The 25448-nt window shown below is 39.1% G+C and overlaps 2 protein-coding genes across 6 annotated transcripts in view; one reads left to right on the top strand and one right to left on the bottom strand.

Moving 5' to 3' along the window:
• Positions 1-25448, bottom strand: c1h4orf33 (chromosome 1 C4orf33 homolog). Of its 4 annotated transcripts, XM_048530637.2 has the most exons (8): positions 24879-25444; positions 17549-17680; positions 14926-15126; positions 9416-9476; positions 8864-8915; positions 7400-7599; positions 2610-2717; positions 1-319 (listed from the first exon to the last, which is right to left on the bottom strand). In XM_048530637.2, coding segments are annotated over exons 3-8 (603 nt in total). In that variant the 5' UTR covers positions 15107-15126; positions 17549-17680; positions 24879-25444; the 3' UTR covers positions 1-318. The 4 variants fall into 4 exon arrangements, with proteins under 4 accessions (XP_048386594.1, XP_048386569.1, XP_048386577.1 ...); XM_048530612.2 differs by lacking the exon at positions 1-319 and having other exon boundaries at positions 2312-2717; positions 24879-25447; XM_048530620.2 differs by lacking the exon at positions 1-319 and having other exon boundaries at positions 2312-2717; positions 17549-17667; positions 24879-25447.
• Positions 25031-25448, top strand: part of sclt1 (sodium channel and clathrin linker 1) — a 102386-nt gene continuing 101968 nt past the window's right edge. For both annotated transcript variants that reach the window (XM_048530592.2, XM_048530584.2), the window contains exon 1: positions 25031-25160. The gene's annotated coding sequence lies outside the window, so the exon portion shown is untranslated. The remainder of the gene's footprint in view (positions 25161-25448) is intronic.

Here is a 25448-nt window from a genome sequence, read left to right as displayed (position 1 = left end):
TTTAACACTGCTGGCAGTCTGTTACATATTAATTAAATGTTATAACTTAACTAAATATCGTATTTTTAATCACTTGGTTGTTTAACATTGATTTGTACTTCACATGTTCACTGTTCATCCTCCTTGTCATAGCATATTCTGTCCTGTATGACAATCGTTAACGATGAGGGGCTTGCTTTTTTTACAACACTCAGTTAGTGTTGTGTTGGCTTCAGCCAGCTGAAACAAACATCTTTTGTAGGAAATTGTTTCCAGTGACATTATTTCCCAAATTTCTATTCAGAAGATTGTCTGAAATTCTCAGTAACTCAGGTAGTATCTGTGGAGAGACAAACAAAATTAGCATTTCCGGTTTATGACTTTTCACTGACGAACTGGAAAATGCTGGCAATGAACATCTTTTAAGTAGAAGGATCCGGGGCAAAGGGTAGGAATCCCATTGATGAGGTGGTTTGCAGGAGTGATTAAAAAGAGATGAGAGTGTAAGACAATAGGTGATTGTAATAGGACAAACACAAACAAAAGATCAGCATTGAGAAATTGTAAATGGTTAGAGTGCCCAAGAATAAATTAAAGCTGTTACAAGTAGCTCAAAATTAAAGCCAGGCAGCTGTAATCTGTCTATAGTACCTACTACGAGAGATAGGGTCTTACGTTGAACTTCTTCAAAACAGAACAGAAAACTGAGGGCAAATTAGGACTGGGACTAAGAATTAATGTGGCATGCTTAATGCTTGCAGAATCAACAGTTTAGCAAAGTGATCATCTACAGATATATTTCATTTACTGCACTGAGCAGCAGTATTGGAAAGATAATCAGCATTGGTATTTTGTTGATTAACAGACCATGACATAGAATGGACATTATTCTTGAAAAATATATCCCACAGAATTTACAGCTAGATTGGCATGAGTCACATCAAGCACAAAAATGTACTCAGACACTGTGAGAGTTTAACCAACTAAAATAAGTGCACGTAGCATTTTAGTATATCACTCATTTTTACCATATTGTCTGCAGTTGAGTGGGAAGAGTCCCAATATCTAGTATCATTTGTTCTACTGTTGAGCCAAATGACCTCGGAAGAAAAACCTGAAACCAGTTGGGAACTGTAATCACATCTAATCAGTTTCTAATAGAAATAACCTACCACGTGCAAGGTATAACCAGAACTGGGAAATCCAACTACAAACCACTTTGGGCAGCATGGTGGCCCAGTGGTTAGCACTTCTAGCTCTCAGTGCCAGAGATCTGGGTTTGATTCCAGTCTTGGCTGACTGTTTGGAATCTGCATGGGTTTTCTCTGTGGGCTTTGTTTCCTCCCACAGTCCAAAGATATGCAGACTAGGTGGATTGGCCATGATAAATTACACTATGGTGTCCAGAGATATGCAGACTAGGTGGATTGGCCATGGTAAATTACACTATGGTGTCCAGAGATATGCAGACTAGGTGGATTGGCCATGGTAAATTACACTATGGTGTCCAGAGATATGCAGACTAGGTAGATCAGCCTTGGTAAATACAGGATTATGGAAATAGGAGGTGGGTCTGGGGTGGGACTCTCTTCAAAGGGTTCATGCAGTCTCGATGGGCCAAATGGCTTCGATCTAACCTGCAACAATTTTGCGATTCATTTTAAACTCAATTCTGAGTCGGGTCTTTCTGCTTCCAATTTACTGAAGGAACAGTATGCCAACTTCAGTGTTCTGTTGCAGGTAACCCTATATGATTTTTCCAGTATTCTCATCATACCCACTATGGTGGACTCCATTAAATTCCATGCCTCTTTACAGTAAAGTTACAGTGAGAGCAGTCTGAGGAATTTCCCAGCTAAAACCAATGACAAGTAATTTCTGATGGAACCTTCTCTTCACGAGAAGAGGTTGAGAGCCAAGTGCTGATGAGACTACAGGGTACTGACCACAGCCTGGCGCTTGAATAGTCTATAGTTCTAGGACAACAATTACAGTTTGAACATGGAGAAGAAAAATCAGAAATTATTGCTTTACTCTGATAGTGTGGCATCGTGAGGATTAATTTGCTCTTCTCTATTCGAGCTTCTCTTAAATCCCAGAATTTGGTAGAAATCAAAAATGTCCGAGTTAGAATATAGAACGATCAGCACTGCAGTACAATGCCTTGGATCAAGTATTGGTTGCACTGAATGAACTTGAAAAATATCCCAGAAGGCCAGAGGTGCAGACACTCTAAATATTTCCTTAAGAATAGAGAGAGTGTTTGGTTCCTTCTTCCCTTAAAACTTGGAGCCTTTGAAAATTCCAAAAATAACACACATACACAGCAAAATAACTTGGCGTGACCCTCAGATTCCCATTTATTTTATAAAGGGTACATAATTTGTTTCTAATGGAAAGAATTTATTGCTAAAACAAGTTTCAGGCCAGATAGCTGACGGCAACAAAAGTTTGTATACAATGTCAAAGATTATAATACATGGTCCGTACAAAATCTGTAAAAAAAATTTGTAAATATCTCATTGGATAATGATCAATGAAGAGTCTGCAGAACGGAGAAAAAGTAGAAGCCTCAGACAAGTATACAAAGATTCAAGAGACAAGAGCAACAGCAATCAAGGCATGCTAACCACTTCTTGGTCCCATGGACAGATTTCCACAATTCAGACTGGGGTTGCTTCCATTGTTTTCCCATCATTGAATTCAAGCTGAAATCCTTGAAATATTCCAAGCGATGACTAAAGCAGAAAAGCACATTAATAATATTCTGGACATCGTAAAAGAAAATGCTAAGTAACTTACCATGTAAAAAAAAAAATTACACACGAGGTAAACTTTAAAAAAACAAAATGGTTATATACTACTGTGGACTTATTAGGGAGAAATAATTTGTTGAGTGGTCCCTTTGCATTTTCAGAAGTTACATCAATCCTCTAGCTTTTTGTAGCACACAAAGTCAGTACCTAGCTTACACTGAATACACTGGAGTACTGCAGATATATGGCAAAGAAACAGTTCATCTAGCCCATGTAGTTCATGTTTTAAATCCAGTTGAGTTTCCTCTCATTTTCCTTCATCTAAATCTATCATCATAACTTATTTAATTTATTCCCTTCTTCCTCACGTTCGTAAAATTCCCTAAAATGCATTTATGCTATTTGTTTCAAGTACTCCACATAACAAGTTCTACATTTTCACTGTTTTTTGTAGAATTTTCTTTCAAATTTTCTTTTTGGATTTTTTTGTGTGATCGACATATCTAGCTCTAGATATTCTCTACCCTATAAGAATAAACTACTTTGCAGCATCCACATCCGCTGAAACGGCCATAAATTTTAACACTTTCTATTCAGTCACATCTTACTCCCTGATTACAGTCTTAAAACTAGTTGGCAATCCATTTTGCCATATATTCATTGATTCCATATCCAAGGTATTTTGCCAGAAGGCTTTTGAAAATCCAGATGAATCACATTTACTGCATTATTATTATCTATTCTCTCTTTAACTCCATGCAGAATTCAATGAGGTTGATGAAGCAAGATTTTCTCTTTTGGAATCCATTTTGACTAATCATATTTTATTTTCCATTACTATTTGTACTTTAATTACTTAGTTTAGTAGGGATTCCATTATTTTTGCTACCACTGATTTGAAGTGGTCTGGTTCATAATTCCCCAGGACAAATCCTGTCACTCTTCTTAAGTGTACAAATTACATTTGAAATCCACATAACTAACTTTTATACAATCAATTACTACATATGTAGTAATGGATCTTTGAAAGTGTGGTGCAAATCACCACATCAGTATTTTACATTCTTCAAACTTGTTAATTTGTTTAATTTAAACAAAATTTGATCTTTAAAATTTAAATACTTTCATCATAATGATTCAGTGATATCTACCTTTTCTATATTTATTGAATATCTTTGTCATCACAATGACAATGTCTATGTTGATATTCTATTAATCATACTACCATCACGGCCTTCATTTTTTATTGCTGCTTCTGTAAACTATTTTGTGATTTGTTTTGTTTTGTTTTTGATAACAGCTTCTCTTTGTCTCCACAACTTTTTTACTTCTCTCCTAATTTTCCCATATTTCTGTCCTGTGATGCAATCTTCTGCTGTGAATGCTTAGCACACGCCTCTAATTTTCAGTGGGTTCTTCACACCATTACACATCCCTGGAATTTCATTAGTGTCTAGTTTATTCTTTCCTTTTAGCAGAATATAGCCCTGCATTCCACAGCACATCATTTTAAATGTTTCCTATTGTTGTTCTATATCATTGTCTAAAAAAAATGAACATTTTACTTTAAAGTTTGATTCTAGCCCTTCAGATCAGTTTTTCGTTAATCTTATGTCTTTCTCTGCCATCACTTAAGATGTATTGTATTATAGTCACCATGGCCTGGGTGTTCTTCTACTTTTACTTCTCACATCTGACCTGGTTTACTCCCCACTACTAGATCCAATAGACCCAAAATGTTAACTCTACTTTCTCACCACAGATGCTGCCAGACCTGTTGAGTTTCTCCAGCAATTTCTGTTTCTGTTTCAGATTTCCAATATTGGCTGTTGCTTTTTTTTGTTTACTGAATTTCACATTGCTGGAATTTAGCTTCTTGGGGGTGGAAAGGAGTCCGGTACTCCTTGGAAAACTTGATTCCCTTATCTCCATTATCTACCTCTTCAGTCCAATTAATATCAGGGTAGTTGAAATCCTGCATCCTTAATACTTTGTATTTTTCTCAATTCCTTATTTGTTTGCATATTGCTTCATTTGCCTCTATTTCATTATTATTGTTCTGTACACTATACCTTTTACTGGGACTGATCCTTCACTATCGTTTATCTCTATGCACATAAATTCTACTTTTGTCCTGCTGCTAACTATATCCCCTTGATTTTCACTGCCAGTTCCCTCGATATCTTTTCTAAATATGCTAAACTCTGCAATGTTTCATTAACAGCCTTCATTTTGTTTTCATTAGCGATGTCTCAGTAATTCCTACCATGTCTGGTTCCTGTTAACACCTTCAGTTCCTCTGCTTTAACTGTAACACTATGCACATTACTGTCAAAACATTTTACCTCATTCTTAATAGGATTTCCTCTTACATTAACTATCATTTTACTTCCTTATAATATTTATTCTCATGCCATCAAAGTCCTTCCTTTCTTTATTTTTTCCAATGCTCTCCTGCCATGCTTTGTTCACTATTAGGCTGCTCAAGGTGGTATGGAGGCTCAGCGGTTAGCACTGCTGCCTCACAGCATCAGGGACCGGGATTTGATTCCACGCCCAGGTGACTGTCTGTATGGAGTTTGCACCTTTGTCCTGTTTCTGCATGGGTTTCACGTGGGTGCCCCGGTTTCCTCTCTCAGTTCAAAGATGTGTGCATTAGGTGGAATACCCATGAGAAATGCAGGGTTATGGGGACAGGGCAGGGAAGATCTGAATGGGATGCTCTTCGAAGGGTCAGTATGGACTTGATTGGCTGAATCACCTGTTTCCACACTGTAGGGATTGTGATATATTTCTCCTGGCTCTGTCACCCCATCTTTGCCTTTGCCAAATCCCCAAATATTGATCAAACAATTTTATTTGAACATAAGTTCAACTAAATTAGTATAAAATAAACAGCCTAGGAGGGCACATTCAAGAGCAAGTTAGAGTGGACAGCACTTGTGGTTAGATATAGTTTCACTTTCTGATCTTTGCCCTTTCTTCCAGCCAAAGAAAATTTCCAATGGACGGGTTGATGGCACTTTCTAACATCAAACTTTCCCTCAACTGATACCAACAAAAGAAAGAAGAGTGGAATTACAACCTCATCTTCCAGAAATCCTTAAATTAGTTACACACCAGCAAAGCCTGCCTGTGTGATGTTATGCCAGGATGGCACAGTCAGAGGTGGGCCGTATAACACCGGCTTTCCCATGGCAATCAATTGCCCAGAAGAAGTTTGCTTCTGCTCCTTTTAAGGAAATGACAGTCTGACCACCTCTGGTACTTTTAGTTGTGGAACAAGATTTAGTGATGTTTACATCAGCAGTTCTTGGAAGAAGTTGGGATGAACAAAGTCAAAAAAAGTACCAGGTATAGGAATTATCATCATTTCAGTATTAACTGAAGGACAACTTGAGGCCTAGTAAACTGTGGCTTGTTTCAAGAATTAAATGAATTGATTTTACAATAAATGCATGTTATTACAATAGTGTTAAACATATGGGCATTTCTGAGTGAAAAGGATAAATCTGGTTCTTCAAATAATTTTAAATGTCTACTTAGCATTAAATTCTTTAGCAGATAACCATAATTGACAAGGCAGAACACTGACAGTTAAAAATGCAACTTTGCGAATTAAACCTAGCTATCCTCAACTCAAAGTAAATATTTGGAACCACCTGCATGCTTTATTATTTCAGTAGTATTGAATAAGACACAAAAATGTTTATCTCATGGTGTCAGGTAAATTAAATCCAACATTTTAGATTATTTTTTGCTAACTTATCTGATTAGCAAATTGTAAACTGTTAGGCATTAATAATTTCTTTAATTTCGTATTTCTATCCAGCTTTTTCGGTGTTCCTCAATTACCTTCAGCCAATAAATGCATTTAAGATATTTTGCATCCATGTCTGAAAATCTCCTCAGATTACTCAGTTTTCCCAATACAGACTGGACATTTTCTCCAATATTGTTTTATAACATGTTGTCAATAGATGTGCAAAAGCAACACAAAAGTTCTCTGTTTTCATTTTTTTTATGGATTAATGTCCAATGTCCACAATTGGCATAGATCAAAAAACCTACTGTGGGAGAAATTGTGTTTGCAAACATCCTAGCATGCTATGGCACCAGAGTCGTTAAGGGATCTAATGTTTATCTGCATGCAATTCCCAGATAGACTTTATATGACCACATCTGGAGATGCCATGCATTGACAATATCAGCGAATAAAAGGCAGAAATTACATATATTAAGAAAAATCAAATGTAAAGGACTAAATTCTACTTTCCAAATGGCAATTTAATAGTTCAAGTAAGGACAGGTATTTGAAATGCTCTGTTGATTGTGAAAGGTGAAAACATGGAACTTTAACTAAAACTAAGAAAACGTGCATAAAAATCTTATGCATGCTACTATAATACACAGCAGGGACTATTACACAATTATCTACTGCTTCAGGCATACATAATTTATGGTCTAGCTGGAGCACAACTGACCGCATTAGAGTGAAGAATGTTACTGCAACATCCTTTGCTGGATCTGATTATTGTAAAAGTCAAACTTGTCTCTGGCTACTCATAAGTCAATGTCTACTCCAAGCATAAGAATTTGCAGTTTTATCAAATATTTATATATTGCAGACAGAAAGACAATAAATGGCAAATGTCTGCACTTACAAGTCAGGCTGTTGTCCCTTCTTCAATTGTTCTTTAGGTATGGGGTACAGAGCCTCGTAAACTCGTTTATCACCAGAGCCATGAATTGCATAGGCATTGAATTTGTTAATATCAGGAGGAAAATAGTTCCATGGGAGAAGTGCTTTGCCTTCCCAGTTTTCTTCATGAATTGTACAGTCATATTTTAAATCCAGTTCTTTCTAATGCAAAGAAAAATGTTACCAGTTTCATATTTTTGAGTTTTAGTTTCATTTAATAACGCAGTTGCAAAGACACTCTTAAAAGCTGAACCTTAAACACTCTAGCACCAATTATGCTGTGGAGTAAAATTCAAAATAGAGACAAAATATTCAAAATTAGAAACAATAACTAAACCATGGAATCTCAGCATAATCGCCCCAATCTGGTTGTAGGCACTATTTTAAGTTCAGCTCAAAGTGTATGAATAGAGGTAGAAACCATAGCTGAGAAATACAATCAAAGAAAGAACTGTGATCAGAGATAATGGGAACTGCAGATGCTGGAGAATCCAAGATAACAAAGTGTGGGGCTGGATGAACACAGCAGGCCAAGCAGCATCTTAGGAGCACAAAAGCTGACGTTTCAGGCCGAGACCCTTCATCAGAAAAGCTTTTCTGATGAAGGGTCTAGGCCTGAAACGTCAGCTTTTGTGCTCCTAAGATGCTGCTTGGCCTGCTGTGTTCATCCAGCCCCACACTTAGATATCAAAGATAGAATGCTGTCTTTAACTTGCATCCAGCCTCGTAAGTTTCTTCTGCTACTGTCAGTAAAGGCCTTTAGTAAATTTGAAAAACTCTCGGTCTTATTCAGCATATCACTTCGTATTGAGTGAGAGTTTGTCTCTAAGAGGCAAAAGCATTGCTAATATGGAAAACTACAACATCAAATCAATACAGGAGGGAGTGCTCTTCTAAGATTGTGGTGGGACAGAGAATCCCTTCAACCTTTGTTGCCTGTTTGGTCTTGAAACCCCCGTATGTGCTATTAGTAATCAAACCATAGTCTTCAAACACCCTAAATTTAAAGCTGTAACTGTCAAGAAACTAAATAAATATTAGGGACAGCATGATCCTAAACCCACTTCATAAAAATGAGTTTACATTTTCATACACCTGTTGCCAGGGGAAATCTGGCTCAGAAGTGTACACCTGTAGTACCAAAGTAAAGAATATCTTAATCACTGCAAAAGGTAACACATTGAAAATCTGGGTTCTAAAATTCCACATGTATTCTGTCAATTCAACTACAAGAGGAAATTGGCTGAACACTCAAAACCTTCAACAAAAACATGTGCAAAAGTTACAGTGCGATCCTGAGAAAATCCCAAAAAAATTTCAGGATCATAGAAACTGTGAGGGTATTTGTTCTTGCCATCTTTGTAAACACAACAATTAGCTAGTCAACAATTATTACACTATCATCATATTGCTTTCTAGAACTCACCTTCCATGCTTTTCCTTTACCAGCAAGCAATAGTACTAAATGTTGTCCATGTCTAATAACAGTAAAACAGAGTAAGTTGTTAATACTAAAACCAAATATACAACATAAAAAAGAAACTCTACACTGCAATGCAAGGCTAACATTGGTAAGATGAATCAGACTGGAGTTCTCAGTCAGCCACTTTGCAAAGAATATGGGCTCCTTAGAGGAAGGCAGGAAAACTTCAAGATTTCTTTCTTATAAATTACCAGCAGTAACTATACCAAGCCAAACAAATACAGGTACATAACACAGGGATTACTAAAGAGAGTAAAATACATATTTTCAAATAAAGGGATAGAAGTAAGACAGTCCAGGCAGCAAGATATCTTCAACTTACTTATAATGCATGCATATATTTTAATTAGAAGAACTACAGTTTAGCTGATACCAAAGGGGATTTTGGTGGAACATTAGTATTTATACATCTATTACAAATCATGCATACTTTGTCGTAACACTGAGTTTAAAGCTGCTAAGGTTATAGTGACAAAAAAAAATTCCAGTACTTACGGACAGAGTTCCACTTCAAGGTACAGTTCTTTGCTGCTATTCAAGAAAAATGCTTCTACAACTGTCAAAATGTGAAATATGAAAAATTTAAGGCTACAGAAAACATTTTTCAAATGAATATGCTAATTTTCCAAGTTACTGTATCTGTTTCTTGGGACAGGGTCTGCTTCAAATGCAGGTGTTATACCATGTCTATGCCCACAGTCTGCAGTGATCAATTTCTTTTAAAAAATGCATGTTCTAGAATTCACTGATGCAGGACATTTGGTGGCCTAATTGAGGTTAAGGGTGCAGCAAAACCATAGTGCTCTTTTCCAAAAAGTTCCTGGAAGTCCAATGTAAAAACAGGATAACTGGGACGTTGGTGAACATCAGCATCAACAGGATTTAAAAAGATAAATAATAGGGCAAGAAAGACAGCATTAGGAAGGAAAAATGATCGTTTTGAAATATCAAGTTAGTTATTTTTAAAATCTCCTACAATAATTCATTACCTGAATAATTGAAACCTCGACATAAGTTTTCTTTCACTGCCAGAGGTTGTTTGATCATCAGAAACAATAATCTGTTTATTCAACAGTACTTAATCTCTAAATTATTATCATAAATTTCTGTGGAAAGTTTAAAGTTGATGTAACTGCTATTGCAGCTACTTCCTGAAGGTGACATTTCACAGGTCAGGCTGCTGAAACCACATCTTGATCAATTCTGCCTGACCTGTTCAGCATCTTCAGTATTTTCTGATTTTGCTTTACTCTCCATTACTTAATCAGTTAGTGAGCAGACAAGTCAGAGTATGTGTTAACAACTGCAAACAAATAAACAGAAAAATGGCTTCAGTGCCTCTGAGTTACTTCACCCGGCGAAGTGACAGAGAAGCACACAAGCACAGAATTTACAGTCAAGAGGGATCAATGGGCACAGAGATCAAAAGATCTCTCAAATGGTCTGCATGGAGCGTCAACAGGCTGAATAATAGATCTCTGAAAGTGATCAAATGTAAGTTAGGGGTCAACAGCTGAATAACAAGCAAAGAGAAGACCCATAATCCTATTAAATGAGGCAGAAAGACAATTTTTTTAAAAAATTAAAAATAAGGTGGTGGTACAGACATACCAAATGATTGGAATAACATAATAGGTATAAGAATCGCATGTCGAATATCTAACCAAAGTAATAAGTAATCCAAAACTATACAAACTAATTAAGGTAGAGAGATCAGAACAAGTTATCAAGGTGATGGTGTCAAAACAGGACAGTAAGGAAGATTTTACAGATACGCAAGTGTGGCGGGGTAACACGCCTTCTTTATTGACACCATCACCTTGATAACTTGTTGTGATCTCTTCACCTTAACTAGTTTGTACAGTTTTGGATTACTTATTACTTTGGTTAGACACTTGGCATGCAACTGTTATTCCTATCATGTTATTCCACTCATTGGCTTATCTCCAGCATTGTCTTATTTTTATTTTTTTGTAATTATCTCTCTGCCTCATTTAATTGGATTATAGGTCATCCCTTTGCTTGTTATTCAGCCTGTTGACACTCCATTCACACAATCTGTATGATCTTTTGATCTCTCTGCCTATAAATGCTGTGCCTGTGTGCTTAACTCTCACTTCACCTGACAAAGAGGCAATACTCCAAAAGTTTGTGTTTTCAAATAAACCTGTTGGACTATGACCTGGCATTGTTTGACTTCTGACTTTGTCCGTCCCAGTCCAATACCAGCACATCCACATCATGGGTTGCTGAAGAAAGAATAGATCAGGGTTCTAATACTAAGTGACCCACGGTTTAAATACATGCTTGCAGATGTGGGGCGAGAACAGAATTGTTTGGTTGAGAATGCTTTTGTGGTTCATTAACCTGAATGCTTACATTCAAATAATACACAGCCAGGTGGCACACTTAAGGATGTCCAACATCAGTGTAACTATCACTTTCAAAAAGGAATTTATGCACTCAAATAAAAGGAAAATCACATAAGATCTAAATGAAGCCAATCTTCACTTAGCCAGCCTTGTTGTTAATTTTGACATAAACTTCCAAAATAGTGACTGATAAATACACCCGTGTGGGCACATTTCTTCTTGCCAAACATTGATTCTTGCCTTTTCATCGGTTTCTAGTTCATACATTGAGGAATTTGCTCATCATTTCAGCAGATAGCCGGCCAGAGGTGCAGTGGGAATCTTGATCGTTTTTTCAGGATTGAGCTTCATTTAACTAAAACCAATGGGCTAGCCTCAAATATACATAAAATATGCATCATTCTAAAACTCACATATTTGGGCTAATGCAAACCTACTAAGGTAATTCCTGCGGATTGGTCAATCCAGTTAGCACGTCAGCCTGTCCTTTGCTTTGAGCTTAATTTTATACTGCTCAGTTGTGACGCAACGGAGATAAAGTCCTCACCATTATAAATGAAAATTGTAAATGGAAAGGCTATGGGAGTGGATTTTCAAATGACATTGAAAGCAAATCTATCTGCCATTATTTGCTTCATTCCAGCACGGCTACAATTACATGTCTGCAAATCAGTTTTGCTACTGCTTTTGAAAAATTAGCCAGCATTTCACATGAAAGCACAATTCAATGTTGTTGACAGACTCAATGAGCTGGAAATAGCTCACAACTTCAAAAAAGACGCATTAAGAGGTCCTGCCTAGAATCTGAATTTTTTAAAAAACTGCAAGCAAAATATAAAAGTTTGCAAAATCTCATGAAATAAATAAATTATATTTTCAGCAAATATTCTGTGATTCTGGTCTCCCTGCTACAGGAAGGATGTTATTAAACTTGAAAGGGTTCAGAAAAGATTTACAAGGATGTTGCCAGGATTAGAGGGTTTGAGCTATAGAGAGAGGCTGAATAGACTCGGTCTATTTTCCCCGGAGCATCAGAGGCTGAGGGGTGACCTTGTAGAGGTTTATAAAATCATAAGGGGCATGAATAGGATAAATAGACAAAGTCTATTCCTCGGGCTGGGGGGGGGGGGGGGGGGGTTCTAAAACTACACAGCACAGGTGCATGGTGAGGGGGAAAGATTTAAAAGGGGCCTAAGGGACAACCTTTTCACACAGAGGGTGGTGCAGGTTGGAATGAGCTGCCAAAAGTAGTGGCAGAGGCTAGTACAATTACAACATTTAAAAGAATGGGTGGGTACATGAATCGGAAATGTTTAGAGGGATATGGGCCAAATGCTGGCAAATAGGGCTAGGGTTATTTAGGATATCCGATCGGCAAGCATGAGTAGAACAAAGGGTCTGTTTCTGTGCTGTATATCTCTATGATTCTACGAGTCTAGAGAGACTACATTTGGAACAAGAAAACCTTTGGGGAGCAGAACAAACAGCACTTATATCTCAATTAGGTCTTACAAAATAAATTAAAATTTATTTGTGAAGGTCTGTATTGTTCAGTATCACTAAGACATGTGTAATTTTTGCTTGAAGTTTGCAATATAGCTACAAATTAATCCCTACAACATCTACTTCTAAAACTTAAAATATTGTAGAGATAAACATTAGTGGCCGAAATTGTGGGAAATTATCTCAGTGTAATTGATTGCACCAATGTTGCAATGTCATGTTGTGGTTTCCTTGATTTTGACTGTTACTTTGCTAGCAGAAATCTGCTAATCTACATTTAGTATAAAATTAACAACATCATCCAGCCTGTCACAGATAATGCTACAAGCAAGAATTTGAGAAGGAGAAAAGGAGCTTTATTTGTGTGCACAATATTCAGCCTCACCACAAGCCATTTTAAGCAAAGAGATGTATTTTCTTTAGAAAAAAAATATACTATTTGACAACATGCTTAAAATATTTTCCAGGTTCCTAATTTCAGTCCCTGTGACAAGAACAAGACCCATAAACTAAAAAAAAAACCCTCAATATTGAGTTTCATTGGAAGGACATTTATTTACTTAAAAAAGGAATGATTTTACTAAACTAGACCTAGGACTATTAATGTCCAAAAATTAACATTACTGAACAAATATGATTCTAAATAATAAGAAAAGGTACATTGAAATAGGCTTGGAGATAGCAAGAACTGCAGATGCTAGAGCCTGAATCATTACAGTGTGGAACTGGATGAACACAGCAGGGCCAGGCAGCATCACAGGAGCAGGAAAGTCGAAATTTCAGATTTACACTCTTCATCAGGACTTTCCTGCTGTTCTGATGCTGCCTGACCTGCTGTATTCCTCCAGCTGCACACTGTATTGACACTGATCGTAATAGACTTTGGAAGTTAAATGTTGTAATAAAGTCTGTGGTATGGAGAATATTAGTTGACAGCCTATGAACTCTGAACACAGAACATGAACTCTTCTGGAGTTAGGCCTAACAAGAGACAGAGCTCTATTAAGGCGGGGGTGGTGGTGTGACACAGACAGCAGAATTATTGGTTGGAAATCTGGTTCAACAGCAGATTCGAAATCATTCCTATGTGACTGGATATCACCAATGTCTATTCCAGGGGAACATTCCTCAATATCTGAGGTTTTCCTGAGGAATATTCCAAGCATACCTATGTAGAGGTTATCCACACAGTTTGTACCCCAGTATTTGCATACAGTCAATGAAAGTATACAGGCAGGTGCAACAAGCAATTGGGAAAGTAATTGGTACATTGGCCTTCAATGCAAGAGGATTTGCATTCAGAAGTGGGAATGTCATACTACAGTTACACAGGCCATGAATGAGACTGGGAGCATTGCATGCGCTTTTGGTCTCCCTACTTGAGAAAGGATATACCTGCCGCAAAAGAAGTGCTGCAGAGGTTCACTACACCGATACCAGAGATGGTGCAGGACTGTCTTTCAAAGAGCATTGTGTTTGATTGTGCTTGAATTCACAAGAGTTTAGAAGTATGATAGTGTACTGACTGAAATGCATTCAATCCCAACAGGGCTGGGCAGACTAGATGCAGAGAGAATGTTTACACAGGTTAGGGAGTCTAAAACCAGGAGTCACAGTCTTAGGATAGACATAAAGAAATATTTCTTCACTAAATCTATGGAATTCTCTACCACATATAAGCCATGGCAACTTTTGCCAAATTCCATCTTACTCCACTCACATATAAAACAGTTTAGCTGGAGTGACGCAAGGATGAATATAAAAGTGCATAGAAAAATGAGCTTCTGAATATGACAATGGGAATACAAAGGATGATTGAAGAGGAATGTATCAAGATTATTCTGATACGGTTTTCTGTGCCTTCCATAGTCTGGAACAAAGTTTAGTATTTGTCCCAAATCTGTCTTTTTCATAGCAGCTGAAGGGAGCCAAGGGATAGCAATTGGGAAGGGCTCAATGGCTGTCTTCTGGAAAATAAGGCCTAAGCTTTAGGAGGACGGCAAAGGAAGGGAATTAAACTAAAACCTGCAGTCTGACGCAAAAGTAAATTAACATTTACTGCAATGGTCAACAAGGCTAATACTTAAGTTTGTCAACGTAGTATATTAATAAAATTGGTACTTACTGTACCTTCAAAATCCCATAACTGATTGTAGGGTTTTCCTCTTTTACCAGGTGGTGCTGAAGGATCATTGAAGAAAGGCCCCTCCACCTCCATCAGCAAACCTTCTTCATCAGGTTTAAGTGACAGTGATATCCCCCGGTGAGTCACTGGTGAACTATCCCATGTTTTTGTAATTGTATAATTCATCAGGATACCAGTTTAACAGACTGAAGAAAACAGATTTTATTTCACTGCTTGATTTACTGCAAATATTACCTCCTTAAAAATGTATTTATCCTAAATAAATGTAAAAGTTATTAAAAGTGGTCTATGTAATTTATCCACCAATTCACAGATATCTATACTGAATATCGATGTGCGACTACTTCATCTAGTGACTTAATCAAACTTAATAATTAAGTCACTCAAGCTGAAAAGCCAGTCTCAGAGAAATAAACGTTACATATTTTCTGAAAATCTATCTTTGGAAATTATTTTTTTCAAAAAACAAAAGGTCTGGGAAATAATATAGAAATTACAACTGTTACTATCAGTTTTTGGCTAAATATAAATAATATCGAGCTACGGGATGCACTGAGAGCAAAGAAAAGGGGACATATTTAAGAAAGGATGCTTGCTAGTCAGCTGAAGTCTGAAAGCTGGTCTGAGATTGGTAGCAGATCCAAACTGATTGTATTCAGTCATTAAATGGTATCAATTGACAAAACCAACAGAACATGTATATATATTAGCAAGTCAACAGAATATAGAACTGTGATTGTTATCTGAAGATATAACTCACTGGTATACCCATATCGTCAATGTTGGGTACAACTTTAACCATAAAAGTAAAGATTTGAATATGAATATTTCAGTAATATTATTGTTAACTTTAAGGGAAAGCAGATGGAGAGTATTGATTGACTAAGTACATGCAAGATTTCTTGTGGCACAATGGTAGTGCCCCTACATGAGAGCCAAGAGGCTCAGGTTCAAGTTTCACCTGATTTAGAGACGTGTAGTAACATCTCCAAACTGTTTGATTAGAAAATATCAAGCTAGAATACCAGAAATGTTCCCCTGCTCCCCTTCAAAATAGTTCCTGATTGCATGCAGGGACTCGTGGTGCAACGGTACTGTCCCTACCTCTGGGCCAGGAGCCAGGTTCAAGTACTATCTGCTCTACAGGTGTGTAGCCAGGGTGATTCAAAAATATCTCCTGAGCACATATCAAGTCACTATGTTTATTTATTTCATGTTTGCTCAAAAGAATACAAATAAAGGGACTCCCATGCCTGATCTGGTAGCATGCAGAACTCTGTGTTAGAAGGCTGTGGGCTAAAGTCCCAATCCAGCAGTTAAGGACAAAGACCAAATAAAGGACTGCTGCATTTCCAAAGACACCTCTTACTGGAATGAAATTTTAAATGGATGCACTTGAAGATGGATATAAAGGAACCAATAAAAGTAGACTCAGAGGGGTCTTCAGGGCCTAACAAATATTGGCATAAACAGATCCGTGCAGTGGGCCTTTGAAGGGGTTGTTCATCCTTCTTGTCTCTCTTCCAGGTTGACATTAACAAATAAGTGTTTGACAGGGACCACATGATGTCTGCCAGTATGCTCTGCATTTTCTGTAATCGATGGGTCCTGCGGGGTGGAACGCATCTTCAACCTAAGTAATGATGCTTTCTCTGGTTTGATATTCAGTCCAGTTCTCTGTTAAGGTAATGTTAATTAATTTATTTTGTTTAAATGTTGTACTCAAAGAGTATAAAAAAGGATGGTTGGCACATTGATGTAGATTTCCTGGTGAGGGTGATGGCCAAACGTTTTTTGTGCCATCAAGATAACCCTGGACATTTAGTTTAGGCACAATAACTAATCACTTGCAATCCTTGGGCCTCTGTTTTCAGAGGCAGATTATTCTCTGTTTCCATTTATGAAGCTCAAGAGAGGATCCATTATACCATGTATCTCCTGTCAAACTCAGCATCTGAAGTCACACAACACTATGTTAGAGTCTAATAAGTTCATTTGAAATTACAAGCTTACATTGCTCTGAAATCTTGGGATTTCAAATAAACTTGTTGGACTATAACCTGGTGTTTTGTGACTTCTGACTTTGTCCACCCCAATCCAACACCGGCACCTCCACATCAAACTTAGTGTAACAGGGAAAATCAATCTGACCATTGTTTTAAGTTGAATTGCAACAAGTCATGACAAAGTCCAAGAAAACAACTTGTATGTATATAGTATATATTATCACATCAATATATCTGAAAGAGCTCCACAGAGTTTCAAATAATGCATTAGTAATTGTTAATAATAATTACAAACCATCCACATTTAAATTGGGCAGTGGTTTATGCCACCCAGTAAGAGATAATCGTAAAGATAATCCCTACTTCTGGGCCAGAATGCTGGGTCCAAGTTCCATGTTTCTTGTAGGTGTGTTATAAATGTCAAAACAAGTTGATTTAAAAAGAGACATAACCAAAAGCAAATTGTATTAACAACAATTTCAAAGTTGTCAATATCAACATTTAAACTGCGCCATTTATTTTGGTAGAAAGAGCTAAGCTCACTCACTAGCTCACACACTTTCAAAGTGTACTAAATGCAATAACAAGTTGGAGTAAGTACCTTGTCAATGTTTAAATTATGTGTCTAAATTGTGAGGCCTTTTGACTTGTACTCCAAAGATGTGGCAGTCCTAGAATTGCTCCACAATGAAATGATTGCAACTGTCTTGAATGGGAGACCTGAAAAAGATTCCTTCAAAATACAGACTCGGGTCAAGGAAAGTTGTGTGTTAGACTCCATACCATTTACAATTACCTGACTGTAACTGCTCAGCTTAAAAATCAATTATCTTCTGGTGTCATTATTAAATACCAGCCAAAGCTGATACGGCAACCATACATACACATGCTCTACAGTTTGTGATCACTGCAGTGGTACCACTCTTCACCAGATTTGCAAGCCAGTTTTTCTCTCCAATTACTGGTCCGCCAAATGTTCAATTTCTAAGTGCTGAAGAGAAAACTCTGGAATATGTTAAATACTTTCCATACTTTGGCAGCTACCTCTTTGCAAAGTCCTGCTGAGCTTTCCCAGCAATTTTTGTTTTTTTTTGTTTCTGATTCCAGCATCTGCAGTTTTGTTTTTGTTTAGTGTTCAAAGGCACCCTGAAACTCTCACTGGAAGCCTGTCAGCCTTTAGGATGAACTTATTGTCTATCATACAGAATGGTAGTGACTTGTCCATCACACTGATTCATGCTTTGAATCACAATGTTGTAAAGAAGACGCTAAGCGGCAACAGAGAAGAAAAATAAGGACGTAAATTCTGCAATCCAGATCCCGTAACTTGGGATATTTTTATTATGTTAGACATGCTATATAAATACAAGGGAATACTGTTATAAATCATGTGCATTGTCATCTATGAAAAAAAAGTTGGTTGCCTTGGAAACACTCCAATAAATGCAGTGCTTTTGCAAAATAGGAATCAATAATTTGGCCTTTTAAATTTTTAATTTTATATTCTTTGTTCCTGAAACAACATTAATGTATCTTCTAACAAAAGAAACAACATCAGCATTCAACAATAAATGACAAAATGACTATTATCTAAAATGTTTGGCATAATATTGCAACTGTGAACAAAACCCACTCTGGATGCAATACAAGGAAAATGACAACCATTGTGATGGACAAGTACCAGCAGTTACTGGAGACAAATGAGGTTCATACAAGCTCTTTCATGGTTCAAGGGACAAGAAAGTGAAGCACAGTGAATAAGAAGAATTGGTGGCACGATGTTTGAATAGCTAAAGTGGAAATGACAGATATTTGTGTAAAGTTGGAAATTATGTCTACTATTGGATTTTAAATGACCATATAGATATCAGTACTGCATATCATTTTTCAAAGTGTTCACTTTAAGAATTCATCATGAATGTGAAGCTATTCTTCTCCTTTTATTAACCTAAATTACTGACGTTGTTGACTTACTCACGGAGCTGCCTTGTTTTCGCTCAGACGTTTCATCACTATGCTAGGTAATATCATCAGTGAGGCCTCCAATGAAAGGATGTTGTTCTACTCCAATTGGAATTTATACTGTCTGGCCCATTATGATGATTAGTGTAATTTTCAGTTTTGATCTGTATGGGTTTGTACATGGGGTACAATTCTATATGTTTGTTGACTGCATTACTGGTTAAGAACCATGCCTCTAGGAATTCCCGTGCATGTCTTTGTTTGACTTGGGCTACTATAGTTACGTTGTCCAAGCCAAACATAGACATGCACAGGAATTCCTAGAGGTTAGGAGCTGGCCGTCCAGGCAGAACCCAAACTGTTGGTCAGTAAGTTATTATTACTAAATCAGTGCTGCTTGAAAGCACTGCTGGTGACCCCATCCATAATTTACTGACGATCAAGATTAGCCTCAGGGACAGTAACTGGCGGTGTTGGATTTATCCTGTTTTTTGAGTAAAGGCCATTTCTGGGCATTCATCACCATGGCCCAGTAGATGCCGATGCTGGAGCTATGCTGAAACACTTTGCTAGGGGTGCAGCAAGTTCTGGATCACAACTCAGTATTATGAGGGAACCTTTTCGATGTCAAGTTTAGCTCAATCCACTGCACTCCCTCGAGTTAGAAGGCTGTGGATTCACACCACATACTAAGATTTGGGCACATAACCTCAGCAGATATTTCTGGAGTACTGTGGGACTTTCAACACATGATGCCTGAAATTAAATTCAATGTCTGATTTTTCTCCAGGTTTGAAAATTGGGGATATCATTAAACCAAATGCAAGGTCTTCCCAATGTCTCCCCAATTCACACTGGTGTCTGCTTCTAGCAGAAATCTCCACTGGGAACAGCCTGTTTTCCTACCCTTCACACCTTTATGTTGCTGGGACTCCAGAGATGCCAAACACAAAATTGGACAGCAGATCACTGATGGAGCTTCTTGTTCCTATGGGGTGGAAATCCTGCCTCCAGTCTATTTAAATGACCATTAATGACAGCAGGATAGCTGTTCATCCCTTTGGCCGGTTCGTCACTGGGCTTTTAGCCAGAGTTGGGGATTGCACATTGGGATCAAGATGTTCTCTTAAGCAATTATGTGATCTCCTTCTGCACTTCCATGAATTTTACTTTACATCATGGTTCCTTTCAATAATGAAGGGTGAACCCAACATAGAAAAAGAGATTGCTGCCTGATAAACTGAGGTCCATCTGTCTTCTCAGATGAAAGTAAGAGGTGACATATTACAAACCAAAAAGCAGTGGAGGTACGGCTTGTTCTCCCTGGTATCCTAGTCAACAAGTTTTTTCCAAATTAATGTTGCTAGTAAATAGATCATCTGGTCATTATCAGAATATCATTTCTGGCTCCTTGCACAAAAATTGGCTTTCACCTCTTGATTACAATATAGATTTCACATCAGAGGCATGTCATTGATTGCCCATTGGTTTTCTCATTAGGGTCTTTTTTGGAGGATGCATTTGTGGCTAATGCCACCTTGTGCCAATGCAACATGGAGCCAACTACGTGGAAATGCGCAATAGACACTTCTTTTGGTTCAATGTTCATTTATTATGGATTCACCCCATGAAGAATTTTGGATGTTTCCAGTGTTAAAGGTGGTACACAAAGACTTTGCTGTTTTCAGAATAGAACGACGTATTCCAGTCCTAACGGTAATACATCAAAAAAAATATGAAAAATAGGAAGGAACCTCAATCACATCAGATTGTGAATGAAGTCTGTGCTTTATGTGCATGGCAGTGCCTTCTGGTTTCTCATTGAGTCTCTTCTGTTTCTGATGGATAATCTGTAGCTAGACAGCTTGCCTTTTGCTCTATACTTAAATTAATGAATTGGATCATCTGAATTAAAAGCCTGCATGGTTAGAAAATAGGAGCTGATGTGACATAAAAAGTGTGGAGCTGGATGAACACAGCAGGCCAAGCAGCATCTTAGGAACACAAAAGCTGAGGTTTCAGGCCTAGACCCTTCATCAGAAAAGGGGGATGGAGAGAAGATTCTGAAATAAATAGGGAGAGAGGGGGAGGCTGACCGAAGATGGATAGAGAAGATAGGTGGGGAGGAGATTGTGGGCGTGGAGGTAGGGAGGGGATAGACCAGTCCGGGGAGGACGGACAGGTTAAGGGGGTGAGATGAGGTTAGAAGGTAAGAAATACAGATGCAGCTTGAGGTGGGAGGAGGGGATAGGTCAGAGGAAGAACAGGTTAGGGAGGCGGGATGAGCTGGGCTGGTTTTGGGATGCAGTGGGGGGGGGGGGGGGGGGGGGGGGGGGAGATTTTGAAGCTGGTGAAGTCCACTTTGATACCATTGGGCTGCAGGGTTCCCAAGCGGAATACGAGTTGCTGTTCCTGCAACCTACGGGTAGCATTATTATGGCACTGCAGGAGGCCCAGGATGGACATGTCATCTAAGGAATGGGAGACTGATGTGACATGATGCATGCAATTGCACATGCACAGATGGATCATGGTGACCATATTATATTGGGAATATATGCTCCATTTGGTCATGCACCTCTGCAGGATCACAGCAAAGCTCACTTACAATACATTAACCCTATCCATCTTCCGTATTTCAAATCAATTCAACCAAGTTAGCTAAATGCAAATTACTTTGAATAAATGTGTCTGGGAATTTTGTGGCATGGTGGTAGTGTCCCTAGCTCTGAGCCAGGAGGTCTAGATTCAAGTTCCACCTGCTCCCACAGGTGTGTGGTTTTCTTTAATTAATCCATCCTTGTTTAGGTGACTGTTAACCTTACAACAGATTATCATTTCTAACGGCTTCGTGCCACCAAGATTAAATTGGCCAGGCCTGCAGTTGCTCGTTTTATGTTTGCACAATTGTTTTAAATAAATGTATAATGTTTTCAATCTCCAGAGATTCTACTGGAATCAATTTCTTAGTAACTTGCTTTTGAGATCCCTAAACACGGCTGTGTTTTAATATGTGCTTTATGCCCAGCTCAACAAAAATTCAATATCACTGTTACCATTTTCTTTGATTGCTATAATCTTAACTTCCCTTGTGGGTAAAGACACAAGAGCAGCTGTTAAAGGACTAATAATTTAGAAATTATGTGAGAAGTAACAGCCCATATTACAACTGTAACAATGCTTATGATTGTGATGCATTCTTACAGTCACATATAACAGGATATATACATTTATTTATGTAACAGTACAATATTTATAGGAGTTTTGCAATAGTGATTGCTAAACTTTTTAATTACCTGTAAAAGGGAATCAAAGTCTTGTGAAAATCTTTCAGCAAACTATGTTTATATGTAAACACATAAGAAACTGGTCCATAAGGCTTCATACTACATTTGCAAAACCATGATAAATGGGATGGAGTTGAAGAAACATACACTTTAAAAATATTTATATACAGGAAACACCAATTTTGGATTATAGATTATAAAATATAATGAATTATGTTATAACACTTGCATGCATTGGAGAAACAAGTCATGACCAAACGTAACTTGGAATACTGCGTCCAGTTCTGGGCGCCCTATTATAGGAAAGATGTGGATGCTTTGGAGAGGGTTCAGAGGAGGTTTACCAGGATGCTGCCTGGACTGGAGGGCTTATCTTATGAAGAGAGGTTGACTGAGCTCGGTCTCTTTTCATTGGAGAAAAGGAGGAGAGGGGACCTAATTGAGGTATACAAGATAATGAGAGGCATAGATAGAGTTGATAGCCAGAGACTATTTCCCAGGGCAGAAATGGCTAGCACGAGGGGTCATAGTTTTAAGCTGGTTGGTGGAAAGTATAGAGGGGATGTCAGAGGCAGGTTCTTTACGCAGAGAGTTGTGAGAGCATGGAATGCGTTGCCAGCAGCAGTTGTGGAAGCAAGGTCATTGGGGTCATTTAAGAGACTGCTGGACATGTATATGGTCACAGAAATTTGAGGGTGCATACATGAGGATCAATGGTCGGCACAACATTGTGGGCTGAAGGGCCTGTTCTGTGCTGTACTGTTCTATGTTCTATGTTCTATAAAATAAATCAAAATCACTTGTTCCTAAAGTTTCAAACTATTGTAACCATTCCCCTGGGAAAATTTCACAACCCTGGTTCTTCACTCCTTACTCCTTCTCTATCTGGGTCTCTGTCCCCTTACATAGTATCCCAACAGGTTCCTATCTACATGCCGGCCATGGCTTCTATTTCAACTCCAAGTGATCCTGAGTGTTTATATCCACTCAGCATCTTTCCACACTCTTCAATGTTCCTTGCCCCTATTCCAACTACACCTAACTCCAGGCTTCAGCCCCTAATTTACACTCCATTAGAGTGAGCAGACATCCTGATTCACTGAGCACAATCCTGTTGTTCTATTCACTGCTCGGATGCCTTGGCAATTTCCTACAAATGGCTTAACCTTAGCAACCTTGTCAAAGAAAAACTGGAGCAGTGAGAGAAAATCTGTGTGAAATGTAATTTCTTTTCTCTAAGCACCAATTACATCACCACATGCAAACAGCAGACATGCATCTCTCTTCCTGACTCCAGCCTATCCTACGTTTGACATCTCCAAGGAAGTTGTTATTATCATTTTGGCACCAAGAGCTCCGTTGCTGGATACCCTTTTAAATGATTCTGAGAGATATCATTGCATGGCCTCAGTTTCAGCATCCCTTCCCCAGACGGCTGCCAGTCACCAAAAAATGTGCATCATCACAGTTAACAACGCCCCCCCCCCCCCCCCCCGCTCCCACACCAAGCAGATGCTCACCTGCATATCTGCTAATGTGGTAGATTGTATCCGCTGTTCCTGTTGTAGCCTCCTCTACATCGGGGAAACCAAGTGGGAGCTTGAGGATCGTTTTGCAGAACACTGCTACTCGGTTCGCAGTAAACAACTGCACCTCCCAGTCGTGAACCATTTCAACTCCCTCTCCCATTCCTGACAACACGTCCATCCTGGGCCTCCTGCAGTGCCACAATGATGCCACCCGAAGGTTGCAGGAACAGCAACTCATATTCTGCTTGGGAACCTTGCAGCCCAATGGTATTAATGTGGATTTCACAAGCTTCAAAATCTCCACTCCCCCACCGCATCCCAAAACCAGCCCAGCTCGTCCCCACCTCCCTAACCTGTTCTTCCTCTCACCTATCCCCTCCTCCCACATCAAACAGCACCCCCATTTCCTACCTACTAACCTCATCCCACCCCCTTGACCTGTCCATCCTCCCTGGACTGACCTATCTCGTCCGTACCTCCCCACCTACACTCACTTGCTCCATCCCTGCCTCTTTGACTTGTCTGCCTCCTCTATCACCTCTCCATCTTCGATCCGCCTCCCCCACTCTCGACTATTTCTCCCCCATTTCTGATGAAGGGTCTGGGCCCGAAATGTCAGCTTTCCTGCTCCTGAGATGCTGCTTGGCCTGCTGTGTTCATCCACCTCCACACCTCATTATCTCGGACTCTCCAGCATCTCCGGTTCCTATTATCTGTGATACAAAGCCCCTGCGATGCCTGTTTTTTGTGTCAGCCTAGGCTCCCTGATTGGACCAGCTTAACAGCCCCAATCAGGGAACTCACATTCTGAGGTCCACAGGGCTGACCTTATTGTGACCACTACAATCCCAGCTTCACTCTTGACCCAATCCCCCAACCGGGCCTCAATATCTTAAACTCTATTCCCATTCTCACCCCATTCTAGGCCATTTATCCCACCGTCTTTCCAGACACCCATTCCCTCTCCTATGCCCCAAGCCCCTATACCCACCTTCCTGTCTCTGGTGAAGTTTAAAGCAACGACTGCACTAATGTCAAACAAAAATCACAGGGCGTCAGCCTGATGTTAACCTCCTGGACGGGCCAAGAAGTTACTTCGCGCTCTGTTACAACTACTATTCAATGTGCTACCGATGTGCTTGTACAAACTTACCGAAGAATTAGATTCGTCTTGAAAGCTGCCTTCGATGTTCTGCAAATCGCTTCAGCCGCAATAAATAGCCGTGGGTTGGGGTGGGAGGGGTAAATAAACAAACACTGACAGGAAACAGTCTGGTCTCTCGAGGGAGGGAGTGGGGCCGCGAAATAAGATCCTCCCGCGGAACTCCAGTCGAGGTTATTTTTTTCCTCCCGGAAGGTTCAATTTGGTGACGACAGCGAGCTGTTCGGCGGTTTTTCAAAAAAGAAATCGACTCGAGTTGTTCGGCAGAAGAAGGTGTGTGTGTGAGGGAGGGTGCGCGGGCGGGCCCGGTGTAAAAGCGTCGGTTAAATAAAACGGTGGACAGCGGAGGATTGTGCGGTGATTGATTTTATGAAGGTGACGTCTCGTATTTAACTGCGGTCGGTGTCGGTTTGTTGTGGTGGGGAGGAGGAGGAGTACGTGGGCGGGGAGACCCACCAGAGCCTTTTGTCGTCAGGTCAGTGCCCGCTGGCCACGCCTCGTTTCCAAGGTGATCTGGGCCCGCCCCAAAAGCCGTCTCCCGGTGAACCAGGCCCCGCATCC

This window comes from Stegostoma tigrinum, chromosome 1, assembly GCF_030684315.1.
Source record: "Stegostoma tigrinum isolate sSteTig4 chromosome 1, sSteTig4.hap1, whole genome shotgun sequence".
NCBI lineage: Eukaryota > Metazoa > Chordata > Chondrichthyes > Orectolobiformes > Stegostomatidae > Stegostoma > Stegostoma tigrinum.
The sequence above is the reverse complement of the archived record's forward strand: the minus strand, read 5'-3'. Positions and strand labels throughout refer to the sequence as shown.